Genomic DNA, 23,284 nt, shown 5'->3' on the forward strand with positions numbered 1-23,284 from the left:
GCAGCCATGGAAGGATTATGTTCTGCATTGTTAAAGGAAATAAACAGTCATATCAATATGATCAGAGGTCCACTGGAATATCTCTCTAGTATTAAACACAGTGGCTCACACATAATAGGAAGCATATAGCAGAATGGATGAAAAAAACAGAATCCAACAACATGTGTTTAGCGAGACACAATTGGAACAGAAATACACACACAGAGTTTGTTTTTTTTTTAAAAAGGGGCTGGAGCAGAATCCATTACACTTTGGTTAAAGTAAAAAAGGCAGAGGTAGCAATCATGATCACAGACAAAGCAAAAACAAAAAGATTTCTAATTAAAAGAGCTAATAAGAGAAAATATATTTTGCTAAAAGGTACCATAGACACATCACACTTATCAGATTGGCAAACATGACAAAACAGGAAAATGATAAATGTTGGAGAAGATGTGGGAAAATTGGAACATTAATGCACTGTTGGTGGAGTTGTGAACTGATCCAACCATTTTGGAGAGCAATTTGGAACTATGCCCACTGGGCTATAAAAATGTGCATACCCTTTGATCCAGCCATAGCACTTCTAGGGCTGTATCCAAAGAGATCATAAAAATGGAAAAAGGACACGCCTCTACAAAAATATTTATAGCAGTTCTTTCTGTGGTGGCAAAGAATTGGAAATGGAGGGGATGCCCATCAATTGGAGAATGGCTGAACAAGCTGTGTACATGAATGTAATGGAATACTATTGGGCTATAAGAAATGATGAACAGGCTGACTTCAGAAAAACCTGGAAACACTTGTATGAACTGACACTGAGTGAAGTGAGCAGAACCAGGAGAGCATTTACACAGTAATAGCCACGTTGTACAATGACTAACTTTGATACACTCAGCTCTTCTCAGCAATGCAAGGATCTAAAACATCTCCAAAAGTCTCATGATGGAAAGTGTTATCCATATCCAAAGAAAGAACTATGGAATTGGAATGCAGACCGAAGCATGCTATTTGCTCTTTTTGTTTTGTCTTCTGTTTCGTTTTGTTTCTTCTTTCATTTAGTTCCTCCTGTTGGTTCTAAGTCTTCTTTACAACATGACTCATGTGAAAATATGTTTAATAGGAATGTATATGTACAGCCTATATCAAATTGCATACCATCTTGGGGAGGGAGGTGGGGAGGGAGGGAGAGAAAATTTAAAATTCAAAAGCTTATGGAAATGATTGTTGAAAACTAAAAATAAATTAATTTTTTTAAAAAGGTACCATAGACAATGAACCAATATTAAAAATTTTTACATCAAGTTTTTTTCTGGTCTCATTTTCAAATATATAGGAAAATGAGTCAAATTTATAAAAAGAAGAGTCATTCCCCAAATTGATAAATGGTCAAAGGATTTGAAAGGCAGTTTTGAGAAGAAGTCAAAGTTATCTATAGTTACATGAAAAAAAAGCTCTAAATCACTATTGATTAGAGAAAGGCAAATTAAAACAATTCTGATCATATCTATCAGAAATGACAAATGCTGGAGGGAACGAGGGAGAATAGGTACACCAAATACACTGTTGGTAGAATTGTGAACTGGTCTAAACATTCTGGAGAACAATTTGGAACTAGACCCAAAGAGTTATAAAATTGTGCATTCCCTTCAATCCAACAATACCACTACTAGGTCTTACTCCAAAGAGATCAAAGGAAAAGGACATATATGTATAAAAATATTTGTAACAGCTCTTTTTGTAGTGGCAAAGAATTGGAAATTGAGGAGATGCCCATCAGCTGGGGAGTGACTGAACAAGTTGTGGCATATGGTTGTGATAGAATACTACTGTGCTATAAGAAATGATGAGAGAGAGGCAACTAGGTGGTACAGTGGATAGGGCTCCAGCCTTGGAGTCAGGAGGAATTGAGTTCAAATCCAACCTCACACACTTGACACTCACCAGCTGTCTGACCCTGGGCAAGTCACTTAACCCCAACTGCCTCAACAAAGACAAAAAAGAAAAGAAATGACGAGAAGGATGGTTTCAGGAAAAAAAAACAACCAGGCAAGATCTATATGAAATTATATAAAGTAAAGTGAGAAGAACCGGGAGATCATTGTGCAGTAACAGCAATGTTGTAATAATGATTGACTGTGAAAGACTTGGCTACTCTATTCAATACAATGATCTAAGACAATTCCAAAGGATTCATGATGAAAAAATGCTATCTACCCAGAAAGAGAACTAATGAACTCTGAGAGCAAATTGAAGTATAATTTTCTAACTTTATTTTTTTGTTTTTTTTTCAATATGGCTAATATGGAAATATGTTTTGCATGATTTCACATGTATAATTAATATTATTTGCTTGCCTCCTCAGCAGGTAAAGGAGGAGGAGAAGAAGGGAGGGAGGAGCTGAGTTCAAATCCAGCCACAGACCAAACACTTGACACTTACTAGCTGTGCGACCCTGGGCAAATCACTTAACCCCAATTGCCTAAAAATTTAAAAAAAAAAACAGAGAGAGAGAAACGGGAAGGCTTGTAAGAGAAAGTTTGGGGACAAAGGTAATGAGTTCAGTTTCAGATGTGCTGATTTTAAGATTCCTCTTAGACATCCACCCTGTTGGAAGTATCCAGTTGTCCAAAGATACCACTGTTAGGCCTTTTAGCATTTATATAATGTTTTCTGAAGCAAAATGCTTTAAAAATAATATCTGATTTCATACTGTTTTTCACTAACAATGACAACAATAACTAGCATTGATACCGGGCTTTATGATTTTTAAAGCATTTTATGTATGTTATCTTATTTGATCTTCACAACAACCCTTCAAGGTAAAGGCTGTTATTATCTCCATTTTACAGAGGAGGAAACTAAGGCAGGCAAAAGTTAAGTGGCTTGCCAGGGGTCACACAGCTAGTAAGTGTCTGAAGCCAGATGGAAACTCAGGTAGGTCTTCCTGACTATCCACTACACCACCTACATAATATAGTCATTTTTGTTCCACAATAAGCCTGGGTCCTAAAATCACGTTTTGATATATGAGGTAGATGAGGATCAAGGAGACTTACCCCATGATCCTACTACTAATAAGATTAGACCCTAAATCTCCAGCACTGAACTTGACTTCGTCTAACTATTTTCTAGATAACGCACAGGCTTGGAAATAAGCCTAGTATGTTTCAGAAACAGTAATTGGGCTAATTTGGCTGGAGTGGAGTTTTTTTGTAGAGAAGTGTTGAGTAAGAAATTTGAGTGATGGTTCTGAGCTATGTCAAAGAGGGCCTTAAATGTTAGTTGAGGTGTTATGTACCATTATTTTCCCTCTATTTTGTTTTCTCTCAGAGGCAGCTAGGAGTGAATAAAGCTCTGGGCCTAGGGACAGGAAGACCTGAGTTCAAATCTAGACTCAGATACTTGCTAGCTATGTGATCCTGGGCAAGTCCCTTAACCTCTGTTTGCCTCAGTCTCCTCAGCTGTAAAATGGGAATAATAATAGCACCTAACTCACAGGGTTGTCTTCAGGATCAGATGAGATAATACCTGTAAAGAGCTTAGCACAGTGCCTAGCACATAGTAGGTGCTATATAAATGCTTATTCCCTTCCTTTCCCCCTTGTTGGTTTATTCCATTCTACAGTGTTGCTAAGTGATCAACACAGAATTCTTGGCTTTGCTGTTTCATGTGGTATATGTGAAACTAATCAGCTACTGCCCAATGGCTAAGCAACAAAATATTTGGAAACGATGTATGACATTGGTAATTCACATATTCACAAAGATATTTTCTGTCTTTAAAAACCTTTGTTTCAGAGAGAAGAAAGAAAAGAAAATTTATGAACTTGAAAACATTTTTCACAAAGAAAAAATCATAGTATTCGGCTATCAGGTGAAGAATAAGACTTTGCCCCTTGAGAGGAGAGTGCAAGCTGCCTATAAATTGGGTCTGTTGGCTTTCACAGGTACTGACTAAAAATCTTATTCTGAAAGACGTGCTCTCATTTTTCTTTAGCAACATGTCCTAGCAGACATGGTCAAATGGGTCTGAAAATCTTTTGTCAAATACAGTATAACATGGGGCTGTCTTTTTGGGGGGGAGAGGGGAAACAGATAACTGTCTTTTATTGTGTACATTTTGAAGTAATTTCCCAATTTCCTGTCAGCTTAACATATATGTTGTAGGGGCAGCTAGGTGGTGCAGTGGATAGAGTACCGGCCCTGAAGTCAGGAGGACCTGACTTCAAATCCGGCCTCAGACACATGACACTTACTAGCTGTGTGAACCTGGGCAAGTCACTTAACCCCAACTGCCTAATAATTTTTTTTTAAAAATTAAAGAAAAAAACAACATATATGTTGTAAACCCGCCTTGCTCCCTAAATAAGACAAATCATTCCAACAATTTATCCAGGAGGCCACTGCATCTGACGTCCTCCAAGGACATGCAGATGAATATGATAGATTGCCCCCCATCTGCACCTTCATTGATCACTATTCGGTATCCTCTCTTCAGACCCAGGTCAGCTGCACATTTCTTGCCAACAATCATTAAGTGTCCAAGACGATTTTCATCATCTTCTTCTGCAACAGATATCTGGGTAATGGGTTTCTTAGGTATCACCAGGAAACGAGTTGGGGGCTTGTGGGGAAACATCATGGAAAGCAAGACACCGGTCATCCTCAAAAATGATTTTGGCTGGGATTTCCTTGCGAATCATTTTCCCGAAGACGGTGTCTTCCCGGGCTGGGCAGTCTGAGCTTTGCTGATCTCATCTGCCATAGCGGCTCCCGCAGCAGGCTCCGCAGCCCGGGGCTGTCTTAAAGTTGGTTTTAAGATCCATGGCGTGTAATATAAATTGTTAATTGGTCACATGATGTTACAAAGGTGTCATGACTTTAAAGTGAGGCTTGGTTATAGTGTAGTGATGATTTTGATTATACAGTTATCCCTTTCACATCATGACTTTCCCCATTGAGGTTTTGATATTATCATGGGTCAGCATAATAAATTAAATGGGAATTTTGGAGGAGTTTTGCAGAAGCCACAAATGAAACTCGAAGACCAGCAGACAGCACAGAAAAGGGTTAGAAACTCAGACATGCATAAAATATATGTATAGTATTGTATAATATCAATATGTTATCTTTTAATACCATAAATATACAATTTCTTCTCTGGTATGAAGGAAGGGCCAAAAAAATTTTTACATGGATTTCCCAGATTGCAGGGGCACCATTCCCCTTACTCCCATGATGTGAAAGGGATAATAATTGTAATATATAATGTTTAATGACTCTATTACTAAAGGATATTAGTTGGGACAATGTTATTTGGTACTGGACATTCATGCATCATAGCCCTATGTTTAAAATTCCATAAAACAATGTAACTTCTTTTACCTTAAAAAAAAACCTTTATGGTACAATATATTGAAAATAATCTTTCAGTAAGAGCATGTTGTCATCTTAAATTCCAACCGATGAAATTCAATATATTATTCTGCAAAAGTATGATTTCACTGTAAGTAGTATTTTATAAATTGTCAGTTCTTGACTTGGCTAGTTCCAAGGCAGCAAAGATGATGCATGACTGTTTGGAAACCTAGCAACTCTGAGGAGAAGAATGGGGGAGAATATTTGTGTGCTAGTCAAAGGAGGGGGAAATAAGGGTAATATCATGAGTATATTATAGGCCTTCTGGTCAGAAGGAGAGAAAATGGGTAATTTCTTTATATGTACCATGAAGCTAATTTGCAGGAAGGATATAATTAAATGTAAGACATTGGTAGGAGGGCTCTTTCCACCCAAACTAAAAAAGCTGATAATTTTTTAAACTTCTCTTGCTAAATTTTATCTTTCAGAAGGTAGAAGAAATGATAAAGGGTGAAGGGATGATTTATTCTGGACCTCATTCTGACCATTAACAAAGAACCAATTGACAAAGTAGAAATGATGAAAATTTTGGGAAAGGTATCTTAGTGTAAGGCTTTTTGCATTCAGCTTAGGAATTACATATTACTTGGGTTCACTGTAGTGGTAATATACAACTAAGCATCCCCAAATAGTGCCTATTCTACTAACAGACCACACGAGATATAAAACAAATAGCATTTAATTAAGATATAAGGAGAAATTAAACAACAGGGAAAAGTCAAAGACTAAAATCATTCTCAGCTTCTCATATACAAATGAATACAAATTCTAACAGGTTCACTTGATGATAGGGAAAGGTTTAGGGACTCATTGCTAAAGAAATGCCCAAGAAAACTCTTATTCTAAGATGAGAAAGGCTTCAAGCTTCACTCAAGACTTCTGCTGTACCCGATCTTCCATGAGCTGACTATGTTTTGTTGCTCTACAGCAAATAGAGAAGCTTTGAATGTTGTGGATAACTTATCTTACCTTGGCAGTATACTCTCCAAGGCTGTACCCAGTGATGATGAGGTTGACACATGCATTGCCAGAGCTAGCTCAGTGTTTGGGAGATTCCCAAGGAAAGTATGGGAGAAAAGAGGTATTAGACTGACTACCAAACTGAAGGTCTGCAGAGTCGTTGTGCTGACCTCGTTGTTGTGTGCCTATGATTCCTGGACAGTATACCAGTGCCACGGCAGAAAACTGAATCATGCACATTTGAATTGTCTTAGGAAGATTCTGAAGATCATCTGGCAGGATAACGTACCAGACACTGAGGTCCTTTCTTGAACTAAACTGTCAATCATTCAGACTCTACTGCAGAGAACCCAACCGTGATGGGCTGGCCACATTGTTTGAATACTAAATGTACGCTTGCCTAAAAGACTATTTTATGGAGAACTCACACAAGGCAAACGCTCACATGGTGGCCAGAAGAAGAAATGCAAGGACACTCTCAAGGTGTCTCTTAAGAACTTTGGGATTGATTGTGTGACATGGGAGACACCGGCACAGGATCACCCAGCATGGCATGATCTCATCAGAGAAGGTTCTGTGCTCTATGAGCAAAGCAGAATTGAAGTAGCTCAGAAGAAACTTGAAATGCACAAAGTTAGAGAATCCACCCCAAATGTCCACATGGACTATTTGTGCTTGACCTGGGGTAGACCATTCTGAGCTAGTATTGGTCTTCTCAGCCACAGCTGGACACACTCTAACTTGACTCTACCATAGTGATGTCACTTTGGTCCTCTTTGAGAACGAAGGACAATAACCAACCAGCCACCTATCTCCCAGGGTTGCTGTGGCCATGAAACAAGATGTATATAGAACCCCTCTCAAAAACAAACAAATAAACAAAACTTTCTAAGATTTTTCTGGATAATGAAGTAAAAACTACTTTGTTTTGGTATTAATCCTCAGATGAATACATCCTTGTTCATGGTTTCATCTTCTGTCCATGTCTTTTAATCATTGTAAGTTTATCAATGATTTCCTTATGCAGCCATCTCAATCAATCAATAAGCATATTTCTTCCTTATCAGAATTCAGCTGTCTAGTAACAATATCATTCTTAGGAGCCTTCCATCCTGCTGTTGTAGAATCTCAGGTCACTGGATCCTACTTGCCCTTTTTCTGAAATCTTTGAAATTTGTTCCCTTAAATTTTAGAGGATATTGATCGGATCATGCTTGTCATACACGTCTCATCCCATCTCATCCCATCTCATATCATCTCGTCTTGTCTCCGTCTCATCTCATCTCATCTCATCTCATCTCATCTCATCTCATCTCATCTCATCTCATCTCATGTATTAGAGTTTTGTTGTAATGGCAGGAATACTAGCAGAGGCTACTTACTTGTGCTCTTCCTCTCCGGGATTTCTAGTGCCTTCTTAAGGCATATTAAAAATTCAAGATAAAATGCATAGAGGGGTACAATAGCTACTACAGCAAGGGGCTAGGGGATAATTGGAATTGAAAGGGCAAATGAGTAATGGTACATATAATTATCCTCAACCTCAGAAAGACTTGGTAGGAGGCATAGATCACAATGAACTAGGACAAAGAAAATGTGAAAGAAATTTACTTGGGGGGAAATCATCAAGATTTGACCATAGTCTGATTACTCCTTTGCATGGCAAGAGTCAATAAAAATTTACCAAGCACCTACTATGTGCTAAACAGTGTGCTGGAGGTTTCAATAAAAAAAAAAAAGACAATTCTTAATCTCAAGGGTACAATCTAATGTGTCAGCTAGGTGGGGTTGCAAGTATGATTGATAACATTTATTACCTGTGTAACCTCGGGCAAATTACTTAACCTCTATTTGCTTTAGTTTCCTCAACTGTAAAATGGCTATAATAATAGCACCTACCTCCCACAGGCATGAGAATAAAATGAGATAATATTTGTAAAGCACTTAGCATAGTGCTTGGCACATAGTAGGCACTATTGATAATAATAGCCATGATGATGATGATGATAGAAGAGCTTAAGAGTGCTGAATTTAGAGTAAGAGGATCAGGCTACTAATCCCATTCTGTCAGTTAAACCTGGGTGACCTTAGGCAACCCACTTAAACTTAGTTTTATCACCTACAAAATAAGGGTGTTGGGCCTGATGACCTCTAAGACCATATCTGGTTCTGAATATATGATACTAAATGTGTTGACTAACTCCCAGGCATGTTGACCTGATTCATATAAAAAAATGACACTTTCCTATTGAAACAATAATAGCAACAGTGAGCAACTACTTCAACATTGACAGCTCTAGAGATGGAGGGTAGAACTGGAGTGGATGGCAGCTATGGAGAATACTGGAATCAGCAGCAGCAGAATTTTAGTGGATGGCAGCTATAGAAGCTAAATGCTATAGCTGAGTGTCAGAAACTCCAAATTTCATCAGAATGTGGAGCAGCAAGAAAGTACCTGGTCTACCTTGAAGAATTGGAGGAAGTGGAGCTAAGAAGCAGCAAAACATGGTTTGTTGTTGTCCTTCATTCTTGAAGAGGATCAAATGACATCACTTTGTTAGAGTCAAATTAAAGTGGGTCTGACTGTGGCTGATCAGATCAATATGAACTCAGAATGCTCTACCAAGGGTCAAGCACATGTGAACATTTGGGGTGGATTCTCTAACTTTGTGCATTTCAAGTTTCTTCTGAGCTACTTCAATTCTGCTTTGCTCATAGAGCACAGAACCTTCTCTGATGAGATCATGCCATGCTGGGTGATCCTGTGCCGGTGTCTCCCATGTCACACAATCAATCCCAAAGTTCTTAAGAGACACCTTGAGAGTGTCCTTGCATTTCTTCTTCTGGCCACCATGTGAGCGTTTGCCTTGTGTGAGTTCTCCATAAAATAGTCTTTTAGGCAAGCGTACATTTAGTATTCAAACAATGTGGCCAGCCCATCACGGTTGGGTTCTCTGCAGTAGAGTCTGAATGATTGACAGTTTAGTTCAAGAAAGGACCTCAGTGTCTGGTACGTTATCCTGCCAGATGATCTTCAGAATCTTCCTAAGACAATTCAAATGTGCATGATTCAGTTTTCTGCCGTGGCACTGGTATACTGTCCAGGAATCATAGGCACACAACAACGAGGTCAGCACAACGACTCTGCAGACCTTCAGTTTGGTAGTCAGTCTAATACCTCTTCTCTCCCATACTTTCCTTGGGAATCTGCCAAACACTGAAGGCATTTGATAACATGGCTAAAAACATCATGCTAAAAAGCATGGAAGCAAGTACACAGCCTTGTTTCACTCCATTGGTGACTGGGAAAGCACAAGAGCATTGTCCATTATCCAGAACTCAGGCAAGCATGCTGTCGTGAAATTGACATACGCTAATGATGAACTTTTTCGAGCAACCATATTTTGACATAATTTTCCATAAGCCCTCGCAACTGACAGTCTCAAAGGCCTTAGTCAGATCGATAAACATTGTGTACAGACCTGTGCTCTACTCCTAGCATTTCTCCTGGAGTTGTGGGGCAGCAAACACTATATCAGCTGTTCCTCGGCCCTTTCTGAAAACATACTGGCTCTCAGGTTGATGACCATCTTCCAAGTGAAGAATCAGCCTATTAAGGAGGACTCTGACACGAATCTTGCCAGCAATGACTAAGAGAGAAGACCTCCCCAACAACTCCCTGTAATTATCACAGGACGATTTATTTCCTTTACCTTTATAGAGATGGCAATGGAGACGTCCTTGAATTCCTGGGGGACAGTCTCCTTTTATAACCCAGAAAGTTTCAGTCAGCTTTTGTATGAGCAATGGACCTTCCACCTTGTAAATCTCAGCTGAAATAGAATCAGCACCAGGTGCCTTGCAATGTGAAAGGAGCCTAATGATATTCAAAACTTCTTCAGTTGGAACTTCAACTAGGGAGGTATTAACTTCAACCTGAGATAGATGGTCAGTGGCTTCACTATTGATTAATGATGGTCTGTTGAGAACACTATGAAAGTGTTCAGCCCATCTCTCTAGGATCACATCCTTATCACTAATCAATGTAGCTCCATCAGCACTAAGTAGTTGAGATGCACCATAGGTCTTTGGCCCATAAATAGCCTTCAGGGCATCATAAAAGCACTTCAGATTATTACTATTAGCATAAAGTTGAATTTCATCTGCCTTCTTGCTGAGCCAAGAATCCTGCATCTCTACTTTGCTTGTACTTAACTTTTGATAGAATTAAATGCTGCCTTCTTAGAGATAGAGAACTATCCTGTGGGTAAGCCCTGTGGAGTTCTCACTTTTTATTTAGCATTTTTGTCAAACAGTTTTTGATGCTTATGAGTGTTCTGACCCAGATGAGCAAATGCAATGCTATACACCAAATCTCTGAAAATTGCCCATTCCTTTTCTGCTCCATTGTTGCCAACTGTGTGCTGGCTCAACTTTCCCACCAAGTTAGCAACAAATTGTTCCCACTCAGAGGAGCACTCTAATCTGTTGACATTACTTCTGGTAGTCATTTTGCCTTGGGGCTGCTGCTTTTGCTGAATGTGAATACTTAGCTTGGAGAAGATAAGTCTATGATTGGTCCAGCACTCTGTGCCACACATTGCCTATGTCACTCTCACATCCTGCCTGTCTCTTCTCTTTGCAATCATATAGTCTGTTGAATGCCAATATTTGCTGTGAGGGTACGTCCAAGAAGTTTTATTTTGTTTGGGTAAATGAAAGACAATGTTGGTGATGAGAAGGTCACGAGATGCACAAGCCTTCAGTAGTAAATGACCATTGCTGTTACTGTTTCCAGTGCCATTCCTGCTAAGGATTCTCTGCCAAGTCTGGTAGTCTGAGCCTACTCTAGCATTAAAGTCACCCAAAATTATAAGCTTGTCCTCTTTTGGCACATTGATGATAAGAGTATCCAGGTCTTCATAAAATTTTTCTTTGACCTCATCAGGGTAAGAGGGTAGGCACTGATGATGGTGGCATGGTGTTTTCCTGCAAGTAGTAATTACGTTGTCATGAGCCTGTCATTCACTCCTCTTGGTAGGCAAACAAGCTTGTTAACTAGATTAGTTTTGATTGCAAAACCTACACCAGCTTCATAGTACTCCCCTTCACTGCAGCCACTTCAGAAAAATGTGTATCTAGCTCTGACTTCAGTAAGCTGGCCTTCATTTGCCAGTCTTGTTTCACTCAGGATGCAATACCTGCCAAGTTCTCTCATAAGAACTGTTCATCTTTCAGGTCTACTGATTTTGTATTGTCTATAAATGTGCACACATTCCATGTACTGATGGTGAGTTGGAATCATCTTTGCATAAGTTTTTGTACATTTTTGTGTGTTTGTTTCAACCACAGAGTGAGGTCCCCACCAGCCACATCAGTAACCAGGGTTGAATAAAAAGAAAATTTTTAGGGAATCTTTTCTAGCCCCATTCCTCACACCAGGAAGTGAGCAGTGTGATCCTTAAAAGGCTGCTTAGACACCCCGGGGACTGCCGACATTGCTGCTTCCAGTGAGAAGATAACCCTATGGCTGGGCCACTTGTGTGTAGGGTTGTGACTGTTGCTCTCAGTGTATCTGCACTTGCTGCTTCACCATTTGCCCATTGCCACAGGACTTTGAGATAGGTTAAAATGGTATGAGTGATGTCTTTTTATTTGTGCATAAATTGGATTTAAGTGAGGTAGAGGTAGAGATGCACAAAGTTGTTGGCCTCCCTCTCTCTTCCAGAGTCATCACAGTCCAGTGGCAGGACAGAGTCAAGGCAACTGGTGATGGCTCGAGGTGAAGTGGGTGACCTTGGCATCCTCAATGTCTAACTGAGCTGTAAGCCAAACCTGCACAAGTTGGCAGTAGGAAGGGCCAAAATTAAAATAGGCTAAACTTCTTCCAGCCACAGATAGGTTTTTAGTGGCTCACTTTCCAAGTAAAGATATAATTAATGATTAAATTATTTCTCAAAAATACTTCTTTTATCGGGACATAATCCAGAAACTGCAATCAGCAAACACTTCTTTATGAAGTCACCTTCAGTAAAAGACTTCCCAATAGCAGCAATTTCTTCAGAAATCTTCAAAAATCTTAAAAATTTTAACCTTAGTAGCTGCCTCATTTTCTGAGTTTACTTTCTTGAAAAATCATTGTTCCTCACTGAGATTTTTCAGCAATTTGAATGCTTTAATTTGTTTTTATTGGTGTCCAACTTGCTTAAGTCAGGATGTTTTGATTTGAAATGACAACAAAGATCATATTTTTTAGGAAAGGCTATTAATTCTCAGCAAACAAGGCACAATATTTTGTCTCTCGTGTAAGTAAACAAGTACCTGTTTGTCCACTCCAGATTAAACATTCTGTGTTCTGACTCAATCTTCTACTTCTTTTTATCACCCATTTTACAAAGTTACCCCAAAAACTTCAATGTTAGAACCAAAAAATCTGAACAGCAACTGTTCATAAACAAAGAAATACTGAACTGAGTGTCTGACCTTGGAGAGACACTCATGTAACTTGGAGGGTGGCCATACAGCGAGGGAGGGGAAGAAGCCCTCACACTGTTGCCACTCATTGCATAGCAGGCATCAGCTGCGTTGGCATGTGGCTACACTCCCTGTTCAACCCCAGTAATGACCAAAAACACAGCAAAAAGATACAACTCTCACTCCTCTCAGACTAGAGACAGACTGAAGATGGTGGGTTGCCACAGGTCATGTGACAAATAGGAGAGAGTGCATAGTGGCCATCCACTCGCCAGGTTAGAAGACTTAGAAGATGGGCACAATAGTGACTAGCGGAAAGTGGGTTAAGCGAAGCACAGACAAAGCACTCCTTACATCTTCACTTTCTTTCACGTCCTCTACATTTTTTGTGGGCCACCTGAAATCCTTTGGCCATATGTTGTGCAGGCCTGCTCTAAGCCCTCCATTGCACCTGCTTCAGCTGACTTTATGGCCACTGGAACAATTTGTGCTCATCTGTTCATTCCACCAGGGGAAGGCTTCACATGCTTAAAGTAAACAACCCCCTAACTCACCAATGGGTTTGAAAACCCTCAGTTACCCTGAACCTGGTTTAGCCTATCTGCATAAATGGTTTACCAGGGTGTGGCTGCTGCACATGCTACAGCTTTTTGGAGCCATGAGTGAGAGTTAGGTAGATCGGGGGACACCAAAGGTAGAAAGCATCCCTGAAAAGGGGTTGGCAGCCCTCACACCAGAAGTACTTCCTTGAACACACCCTACACCCTGGGAGAGAGGCACCACAGGTAGTATTATATCCCCATTTTACAGATAAGGAAGCTAGACCCAGTGAATTCAAGTGACTTAACCATTATTAGATTCACAGCGTCTAGAAAATATCACTTTTTTTGACTACTTAGCAAGGGAAGCAATTATCATTATAAGTCAAGGTATTTTCACTAAAAACATGTTATATCTCTCTAACCTCAATGGCTTTTTTGACAGGACTATCAGATGAACAAATTAGTGAAATGCTATAGATATAGCATGCATATAGAATACTTTTATGCTGTAAGAAATAATGAAAGAGGGGCAGCTAGGTGGTGCAGTGGATAGAGCACCGGCCCTGAAGTCAGAGGCCTTCAGTTCAAATCCATTGTCAGAAACTTGACACTTACTAGCTGTGTGAAGGACCCTGGGCAAGTCACTTAACCCCATTGCCTAGCCAAAATAATAATTATGATGATGATAATAATAATAATAATAATAATAATAATAATAATGAAAGAAATGGTTTCAGAGAAATCTAGAAAAATAAACAAACTTATGATGCCAAGTGAGGAGAACTGAACCAGGACAATAATTTATACAAAGATAACAATATGGTAAAGACAAACAACTTTGAAAGAATTAGGAACTCTGATCACTGTATGATTCCAGAGGATTAAGGATGATACATGCTACCCACCTTTTGATAGAGTGGTAAAGGAATGGGAGTGCAGAATGAGCCACATGGTTTTGTTTGATTTGGTTTGGTTTTGGACATGTTTTGCTTGATTATATTTGTTTGTAGCAGGGATTTAATTTTTATTTTAGTCCCAATCTATTGAAAAGTGTTGGAGTGAGAGGAATAAAAGGTAGATTTTTTTTCTGATTGAAAAAAATAATAAAACTAAAACTATAATTAAACAATAAAATCCTACCTTAATTGCTCTTAATTCTAGTAGCTTCCTTCTGTTGATTATTTCTAATTTATCCTGTATGTAACCTGCTTGCACATAATTATTTACATATTTTCTCCTCCTTTGGACTATGAACTCCTTAAGAGCAAGGATTATTCTTTACCTTTTTTTATATTCCCAGTGCTTATCGTAGTATCTAGCTTATAGTTGTTGAGTTGTTTCAGTCATGTCTGACCCTCCATGACCACATTCAGGGTTTTCTTGACAGAGATACTGAAGTGGTTTGACATTTCCTTCTCCAGCTTATTTTACAGGTGAAGAACTGAGACAAATGAGGTTAAATGACTTGCCCAGGGTCACATAGCTTGTATGTGTCTGAGGCTGGATTTTAACTCAGGTCCTCTTGACTCTAGGCCCAGCGCTCTATTCACTGTGCCACCTAGCTGATTGCGTATAGTCATTCTTAATAAATGTTTATTGATTGACTGATAATAAAGTCCATTCTCCTTAAAGGAGTCTTGAAGATTTTGCAAGGATAGCATTTTTTAAAAAATAAATATCTTTTGTTTTTAAATCATTGTCATTACTCAATATATCCTTTCACTTTCCCTAGGCAAAGTACTATCTCTTGCACACAACATATTTCAGAGAAATACCATTATAATAGGATGGGCCATACTGAGATCAATAGGACAATTATCTTACTTATCTGCTTATTTACTTGGTGAAAAGGGCTCTTTGGAGGCTCAGGGTTGCCACGTGCTCATACACCTCTTAGAGCCCCTCAAGGTAAATAAGTTCCTAAATGTTCCTAGCAAGGCCACATCTTTACAACCCCCAAGTCCATCTGGCCCACATAGATATTACTTCTTATAAAGGAAGCCCTAACTCAAAGCCTCCCATAACTCTCAGAAGTCTCTTACTTTCAGTTTAGGAGACAATTCATTTCAGAAATATCCTGTAAAATGGTGTTCTTTGGAGGTCGGAGGGTAGAAGGGATATGTGAGGGAAACTTCACAGAAGGAAACAAAAGTTTCTTGGTGTGAAAGAACCCTGAATGATTGTGTGGGCTAGGTCGCATATGTCACTCATACCTACTTTTTGTATGCCTTCCCCAGGAAGCCAGTACTAACATTCATTAACTTTCTCTGCTTTGCTGTCCCGCATATGAAATTGCCAGGTAATAATAGCCCTCCTTGATAAAGCATTCCATCACAGTCAATATGGGAGGCAGATTAATTGTAGAGGAAATGGCAGTGGGGAAAAAGCATGCAGCTAAGAAACCAAGACTATGAATGGGTATACTTTATGTGAGCTCATAGGAATATAAGATCAGAGATTTCTAACCGGAAGGGACCTTAAAAGCCATGTTCAATGCCCTCATTTTACAGATGAGGAAACTGAGGCCCAAAGAAGATAAGTGATTTTCCCAAAGTCATACAGGTAGTGACAGAGGAGAGTGACATATCCACATGACACCTCCAAGGCAGAAATGGGATGTGAATCTGGGTTTTCTGACTCCAACCCCATGGCCTTTTCCACTGCCTTATTGTTAGGCTTGGCCTTACAATTGAATTCAATTCGATTTCATTTTTATTTCAACAAATATTTATCAGAAATCTAATAGATGCAGTGTGTTATGCTGTGGATAGAGCATCAGCCCTGGAGTTAGGAGGACCTGAGTTCAAATCTGGCCTCAGACACATAACACTCACTAGCTGTGTGACTCTGGGCAAGTCATTTAACCCCATTGCCTAGTCAAAAAAAAAAAATAAAAGTTAAAAGACTTCAAGAAGCAGGAAGATAAAAGTCCAAAAGACAATTTTAAAATACTCAAGAGTTATCCATCCATGACATTCTAGGAAAAGTTTAACCTATGAGCTTACTAGTTAAGATAGTAATGTAAAAGGTCAGAGAGGAGGAGCTCAACTCTCTCATGTATCTTCAAGACAAGATCTAAAAAAGGCATCAAATAACGATCAAGAAATCCACTGAGAAACAATAGTAGCCTTCTTCAACAAGCCCAAGGCACACAGAAAGACGTCCAGAACTGTGCGGAGTATCCCAGAAGGGCTGGCAGAATTTTATTGTCCTGACTGGGACTTTACTAGAGTGGTTGGAAGACTACAGCGCCCTAACCACGACCCCCCAGGGGACCCAGAAGACCACAAAGTTCTAATCAGGAACACTGAAATCTGTCGATGCTCTAGAGGAATGCAGTTTCATCATGGAAAGTGGAAGCCAACAAAAGGACTGAAATCAAGAATAGGCTCTAACATGACCTGAAGACACCACCAGGAGGGGAGTAGAAACTGTCCCCGTCCCAAAACCCCAAATCAAGAACTGAAGCTGAAAATATAAGTAAACCTCGAAATACAATAAATACTGTGGATCAAGAGACATCCAAGAGATAAACACAGAGGAAGAAACTAATGCCACAATAACTATAAGCAGAGTCTGGAGTGGGGGGGGGGGGATAAAAAGACCTGGCTACAAGAACTCAAGGCAGAGAAACAAGAACAAAGAAGAAAAAAAATACACTAAGGAGAAAGTAAAGAAGAGTGAGGAACCTACTATCTAGCACAAATTGAGTGCCTAAGAAGAATATATAAACACAAAGGGTATGGGTATCCAATGGTAGAGACAATATATAAACATATACATATATATATGTATGAAGCAAGCTATATACAGAATAAATGGGAAATAATTAATAGAGGGAAGGCATTAGAATTAAGAGGGATTGGAAGGCATCAGTAAAAGATGGGATTTTCCTTGGGACTTAAAGGAAGCCAGGGAAGTCAGTTGGCAGAGCTAAGGAGGGAAAGCATTCCAGGCACTGGGGGACAACCAGAGAAAATGCAACAATGTACTAAATGATTACACACTATGGCCAGGTTGAATTTATATGAAAAATGTAGTTTTAATTCAATATCAAGAAATCTATAAGCATAATAAATTTTATTCATAATAAAAATAATCAAAACCACAGGATTATATTAAAAGATACAGAAAAAAGCTTTTGACAAAATGCAACATTCCTTTATGTTAAAACCATTAAAAATCATGGAAATAAATGAGCTACTCCTTGATATGGTAAATAGTATTTATTAATACTAATAGCTAGAATTATTTGCAATGGACAAATGGTCAAAGCCTTTCTAATAAGATCAGGGGTAAATCCGGCCTCAGACATTTGACACTTACTAGCTGTGTGACCCTGGACAAGTCACTTAATTCCGATTGCCTCACCAAAAAAAAGCAAAGAAAAAAAAGATCAGGGGTAAAATGAGCATGTCTTTTGTAACCACCACTATTTGCTATAGTTCTAGAAATGTCATCTATAGCAATAAGACAAGAAAAAGGAATCAAGGGAATAAACATAAGTAAAGACGACACAAAATCAATGTTTTTGCAAATGACATGGTTTATTAGAGAGTCAACTAAATGAATTGAAGCAATTTATAACTTCAACAATGTGACATGATACAAATTAAATGCATAATATCTGCCTCTCTATTACCAACAAGACCCAGCAGGGAGAAAAAGGAAAAAAATTATCTCAAAATAACTATACAATATATAAAATAGCTGATAGTTTAAATATCAAGATAAACATAGAATTATATGAACATATCTATAAAATATTCATTACAGAAATAAAGATAAATAAAAATAACTGGAGAGATATTAACTGCTTATGGTTGGGCCATGCCAATGTAATAAAAGTGATTCCATACAAATCAATAAACCAACAAATTACCTTATAAAATGAGAAAGAAACAATAAAAAAGGATTCATCTGGAGGAATAAAAGGCCAAGGATCTGAAGGGAAATCTCAAGACAAAAGTAGGAATGAATAAGACAAAGCAATACCAGATCTCAAAATATACCATACAGAAGTAATCATCAGGACAATTTGTTACTGGTTAAAAAAATACAAAAGTTGGTTATTTGAAAAGATTAAGTTTATTAGACCCAGAAGCTATTACACATCATAGTATTTGATAAACCAAGACCTCCAAATATTGGTTTAAGGACAAAACAAGAACTTTTAGAAAGATGGAAGACTGTGTGGCAGAAATTAGGTTTAGAGCAACATCTCACACTATATGTCATAATACATCTTAAATAGATAGAAAGCCTAGTTATAAAAGATCATATCATAAACAAATTAGAGGAACAGGAAAGGAGCAGCTAGCTAACACAGTGGATAAGACACTGGACCTGGAGTCAGGAAGACCTGAGGTCAAAGTCAGCTTCAGACACTTACTAGCTCTGTTACCCTAGGCAAGTTACTTAACCTCTATTTGCTTCAATTTCTTCATCAATATCCTCAAATGAGGATAATAATAGCACCTCCCTCCCAGGGTTGTTGTGAGGATCAAGTGAAATAACATTTGTAAAGTGCTTAGCACAGTCCTTTACACCCAGTAAGTGCTATAAATGTTAGTTATTATTATTGATAGCTATGGATTGGGGAAGACTTCTTGACCAAAAAAAAGATACAAAGAAAATTATAGGAGATGAAATAGTTAATTTCAATTATACAAAATTTAAAAGTTTTACATACATAAAATTAATGTAGTTTAAAATAGAAGGGAAATTTCCCCCAGATAACTGGGGGAAATGTTTGCAGCAAATTTTTCTGATATAGGTCTGATGGAAATAGAAATTGGACATGTGATTTTATTGTAAAGGGATCCCCCAGAATGGGAATTACTAGGTGAGGAAATTCCTTTTAAGAATGCAGGTCAAGGGGCAGCTAGGTGGTGCAGTGAATAGAGCTCTGGCCTTGGAGTCAGGAGGACCTGAGCTCAAATCCAGTCTCAGACACTTAACACTTACTAGCTCTGTGACCTTGGGCAAGTCACTTAACCCCTATCGCCTCACCAAAAAAAAAAAAAAGCATGCAGGTCAATACCTTCTCTGAAACTTCTAGTCTTAGAGAGCATAAAAAGCTAAGAAGTTAAATGACTTGTCCAGGGTCACATAGCCAGTATCAGGCAGAGGCAAGGCATAAACGCAGGTCTTCCTGGCTCCGAGGCCAGCTCTCCATTCACTACATAATTCTGCATTTTTCTGACAGCCAACATAGATAGAGAATTGATACAAATATATAGAACAAGCACAATTCCCCAGTAGATGAATTGGTAAGGCAGTTTTCACAGAAACAAATCTAAGCTTTCAACAGCAACATGAAAAAAAAAATCAAAAATCACTTGTAATAAGATAAATGAAAATTAAAATAACTCAAATCCAATCTCACACCTATCAGATTAGAAAAGATGATCAAAAAAAGGAAAACGACAATTGCTGGAGTGGCTTCAGAGAAATAAGCACGTTAATACATTGTTGGTGGACCTGTTCAGTAGCCAGACATTCCAGGAGGCACTTTGGAAATACACCTAAACTGTGCATAACCTTTGACCCAGTGATACTTCTACTAAGCTTATTCTCCAAACAGATCAAAGACAAAGGGAAAAGACTGATATGTACAAAAACATTTATAGCGGCACTCTTTGTTATAACAAAGAACTAAAAAGTAAGAGGGTACCCACCAACTGGGGAATGTGTAAACAAATTATGATATATAAATGTAACTGAACACAATTATGCCATTAAAAAATGATGGAAAGGTCTGATTTGGAGAAACTTGGGAAAACATATTAACTGCGAGAAAAAGCAGTGAGAGTCAAGGCCTCTTGGGTTAGTGTTGCTACAAGTCTGATCCTTATGTTGTATTTATAAAGTTGTTCATGTTAGAAGGAAAATGAGAGCCAGCTGAGACCTCATTGTAAGAAAAGAAGTATGACGATCTTGGTGACTTTCTGGGTGCCTATTTTTGTGCTCCCCCTGAGTTATATGTCTCTGAGGAAGCAGTATGTATTAGATAGTGTTATAAGTTGCCAGAGGCATTAGGCACAAAATACCTAATGGCTACTAGGGGTGGGGAACCTGCAGCCTCAAGGCCACATGTGGCCCTCTAGGTCAAGAGTGGCCCTTAGACTGAATCCAAACTTCTCAGTGCAAATCTCCTTAATAAAAGAATTTGTTCTGTAAAAGTTGGACTCAGTCAAAAGGCTACACCCAAGGACCTGGAAGGCCACATGTGGCCTCAAGGCCACAGGCTCCCCACAGGCAACGATGATACTGTCATGAGGTCAGTGATGGTTGTGTCCTTGACATACCTTCTGAGCCCTTCCCTATGTTCTCCAGCACGCCTGTGTCGGAGGTTCCTGTAGTCCCTGATGTTCCTATGTAGAGGGTTCTATAAGAGGACCCTGATAATGTTGGTTAACTCACTCATCCCACCAGGTAGAGAATCAAATCACTAGAAGGACTGGGGCAGAGGGTAAGGAAATTAGGCAAGAATCTCTTGGCTAAACACTGGGACAGGGTAGGAACTTAATCACAAGACTGGAAAAGAAAATGGCAAATTGAGATATACAGAAGCAACTAAGTCATAGGAGAACAAGATAAACGTTCTATTTCCTGGGTAAATAATACTATGGTCCTGAGGAAAAGCCCCTCAAACTTACCTGATGCTATTTCAATGAATTATTGATCTAAGGCTTCTTATGGTCCTTTCTAGGGTCAGGATTGGCCAGAGTCTGGAATAAGACTTAACTCAGCCACAAAGGGTTATGACTAAGGAGGGGCAGGGATCCAGGAAGCCCACTATAATTAGTCAGAAAAATGAGCACCATAAAGATAGGAATCATCTCCTACGTAAATTTTCTCCGATAGCATCTAGCACAATGTTCCATACTCCCTTAAGTATTTAGCTTAAATGTTTGCTAAAATGAATCGAAAGCTAATTAAATGTACTTTGGTTTCTATTTAAGTTTTATTCTAAATTGTGTCTTAATATAGTAATTAGGGTTTGGTTAATTTTAACATTATTTTTCCTTTTTTAAGAGAAAAATATTGACATGCTTTGTTTTGAGATGATGCTTTCCATAAGAAAATAATGAAGCAAAATTGCCCTAATAGCATAAATTTGATGAATGGTACATGTCACTTCCCACTTTTGTAGTTTATCAATTGTTAACAGAAAGGAAGGGTGTGGGTTTTAACTTTGATAATAGGGTACTATCTTTGCTGTTGTGTTTGGCTTTAGATTTGTTGTCTTTGCTGTGCCTTTCTCACCCCATCTATCCCTTTATACAAGTCTTCATATGCATTATTCCTTATGGTACACTTCTAAGCCATTCTATTAGATTCTATTACCTCTTTCAGCCATTCCCCAATTTGAAGAGAGGTAAACTGAAGAAATCTTGAAGTGCTGCTAAATTTACTGAGAGTCATCTATTGAATACTCCTACTTCTATAAGAGCTATCCCATCTCTAAAATCTTTCTAGGGCTTCATTTTGAAGCACAGTGCCATTAGGGATGGAAGGGAATCCAGTCCTTAAGTGGCTGAAAGAGCTTGTTCAGTAATTAGCTAGTTAATTAAGAAAAATATTAGAAACACAATTGTTTGTTTTTTGTTTTTCAGGAGGACCGATGGCAGCAAAATGGGTAGGCGAATACATGACTGACATAGCTGCAATCTTGCAGAAGGAAAAGCTTTCTCCTCCTGCTAAGGTCATGCTGCTGCAGAGCATTTGCAGTTGGTGCTACTTAAACATTCTCGGCCAAGAGAAAGCCAGAACCATAAACATGCTTGCCATTCTTGTGTCTTTTCTGGAAGAGGAGAATCCCGATCCCCATTTTGAGGAGTCCACCCGGCTTGTTAAATTCTGGTCCTGCTATGCTCTTGCTATCATTAGCTGTAACAACATGTCAATCGTTCAGGATCTTATGAAATTTAGCACTTTGAGGTTTTCACTCCAAATGCTAGCAAAGGAGGATTGGCTGGGATGGCCTGAGAATTTTGCTGAAGTCTTGTTCTTCCTGATGGGGTACAATAGGACTTAATTAGACAGGCTATTTGAAGGAAACAGGAATCAGAAAAATAGATTCCCCACTTGGACATTAGTGCTCTTATGCTTATCTTCTATTACACTGGTGGTGGAGGGCAGTAATAAAAATGGATATAATGTTATTCTTCAAAGGTTTCTTTACTCCTAGAGTTGCCTAGAATTGCAAAAGGTTTGCTGTTGCTACAATGACCAAACAACCGGAACATACTGTTGCTAAAAGCTTCAGATTGCATAACTGCTTTCCCCCCCATTTTTCAAACAGTTTACTATATTCAACAAATACTTTCAGCATTTACTGCATATAAGGCACTGAGAGATAACACGTATTCAGTTACTAACATACACATCCCTCTATATTCTTTTAGGGAAATCAGTTGGTGAACTATTGACATGTGTGTATATACACATATATAATTGGCATGTATGTATATGTATATATATAATATACTTATGTATATAGAAGGTGTACACACGTAACCACTAGGTGGCATTGCTACTAATCTGATTCTACTCACCAAAAGGACAAGGCTCTGCAAAGTCCCAAATTCACCTTGTCATATGATCTACCTCAATCCAGAGGAAGCTCTAGGGAGAAAAGCTCTCAGAAGGGAGGCGTGGGGGGGGGGCATTTATTAATCACCTACAATTTGCCAGCCACCGTACTAAACAATTTACAAATATTTTCTCATTTGCTCCTCATAACAACCCCGTGAGGTATTATTGTTATCCCCATTTTACAGATGGGAAAACTAAGGCAGACAGAGGTTAAATAATTTGCTTAGGATCACATAACTATGGAGGCAGTTAGGTGGCTCAGTGGATAGAGCACTGGCCCTGAAGTCAGGATGGACCTGAGTTCAA

At 38.7% G+C, this 23,284-nt stretch overlaps 1 protein-coding gene and 1 pseudogene across 1 annotated transcript; one reads left to right on the forward strand and one right to left on the reverse strand.

Annotated features, from left to right (window-relative positions):
- Positions 1–3,645: 3,645 nt before the first annotated feature.
- Positions 3,646–22,545, forward strand: ARMH2 (armadillo like helical domain containing 2). Its single transcript, XM_020986945.2, has 2 exons — positions 3,646–3,928; positions 21,997–22,545. The coding sequence occupies exons 1-2, from the start codon at positions 3,685–3,687 to the stop codon at positions 22,416–22,418; spliced, it is 666 nt and encodes a 221-aa protein (XP_020842604.1). The 5' UTR covers positions 3,646–3,684; the 3' UTR covers positions 22,419–22,545.
- Positions 4,313–4,746, reverse strand: LOC110208789 (adenosine 5'-monophosphoramidase HINT1 pseudogene; annotated as a pseudogene).
- Positions 22,546–23,284: the final 739 nt, after the last annotated feature.

This window comes from Phascolarctos cinereus, unplaced genomic scaffold, assembly GCF_003287225.1.
Source record: "Phascolarctos cinereus isolate Bilbo 61053 unplaced genomic scaffold, phaCin_HiC Scaffold_4;HRSCAF=312, whole genome shotgun sequence".
In the NCBI taxonomy this organism is placed as follows: domain Eukaryota; kingdom Metazoa; phylum Chordata; class Mammalia; order Diprotodontia; family Phascolarctidae; genus Phascolarctos; species Phascolarctos cinereus.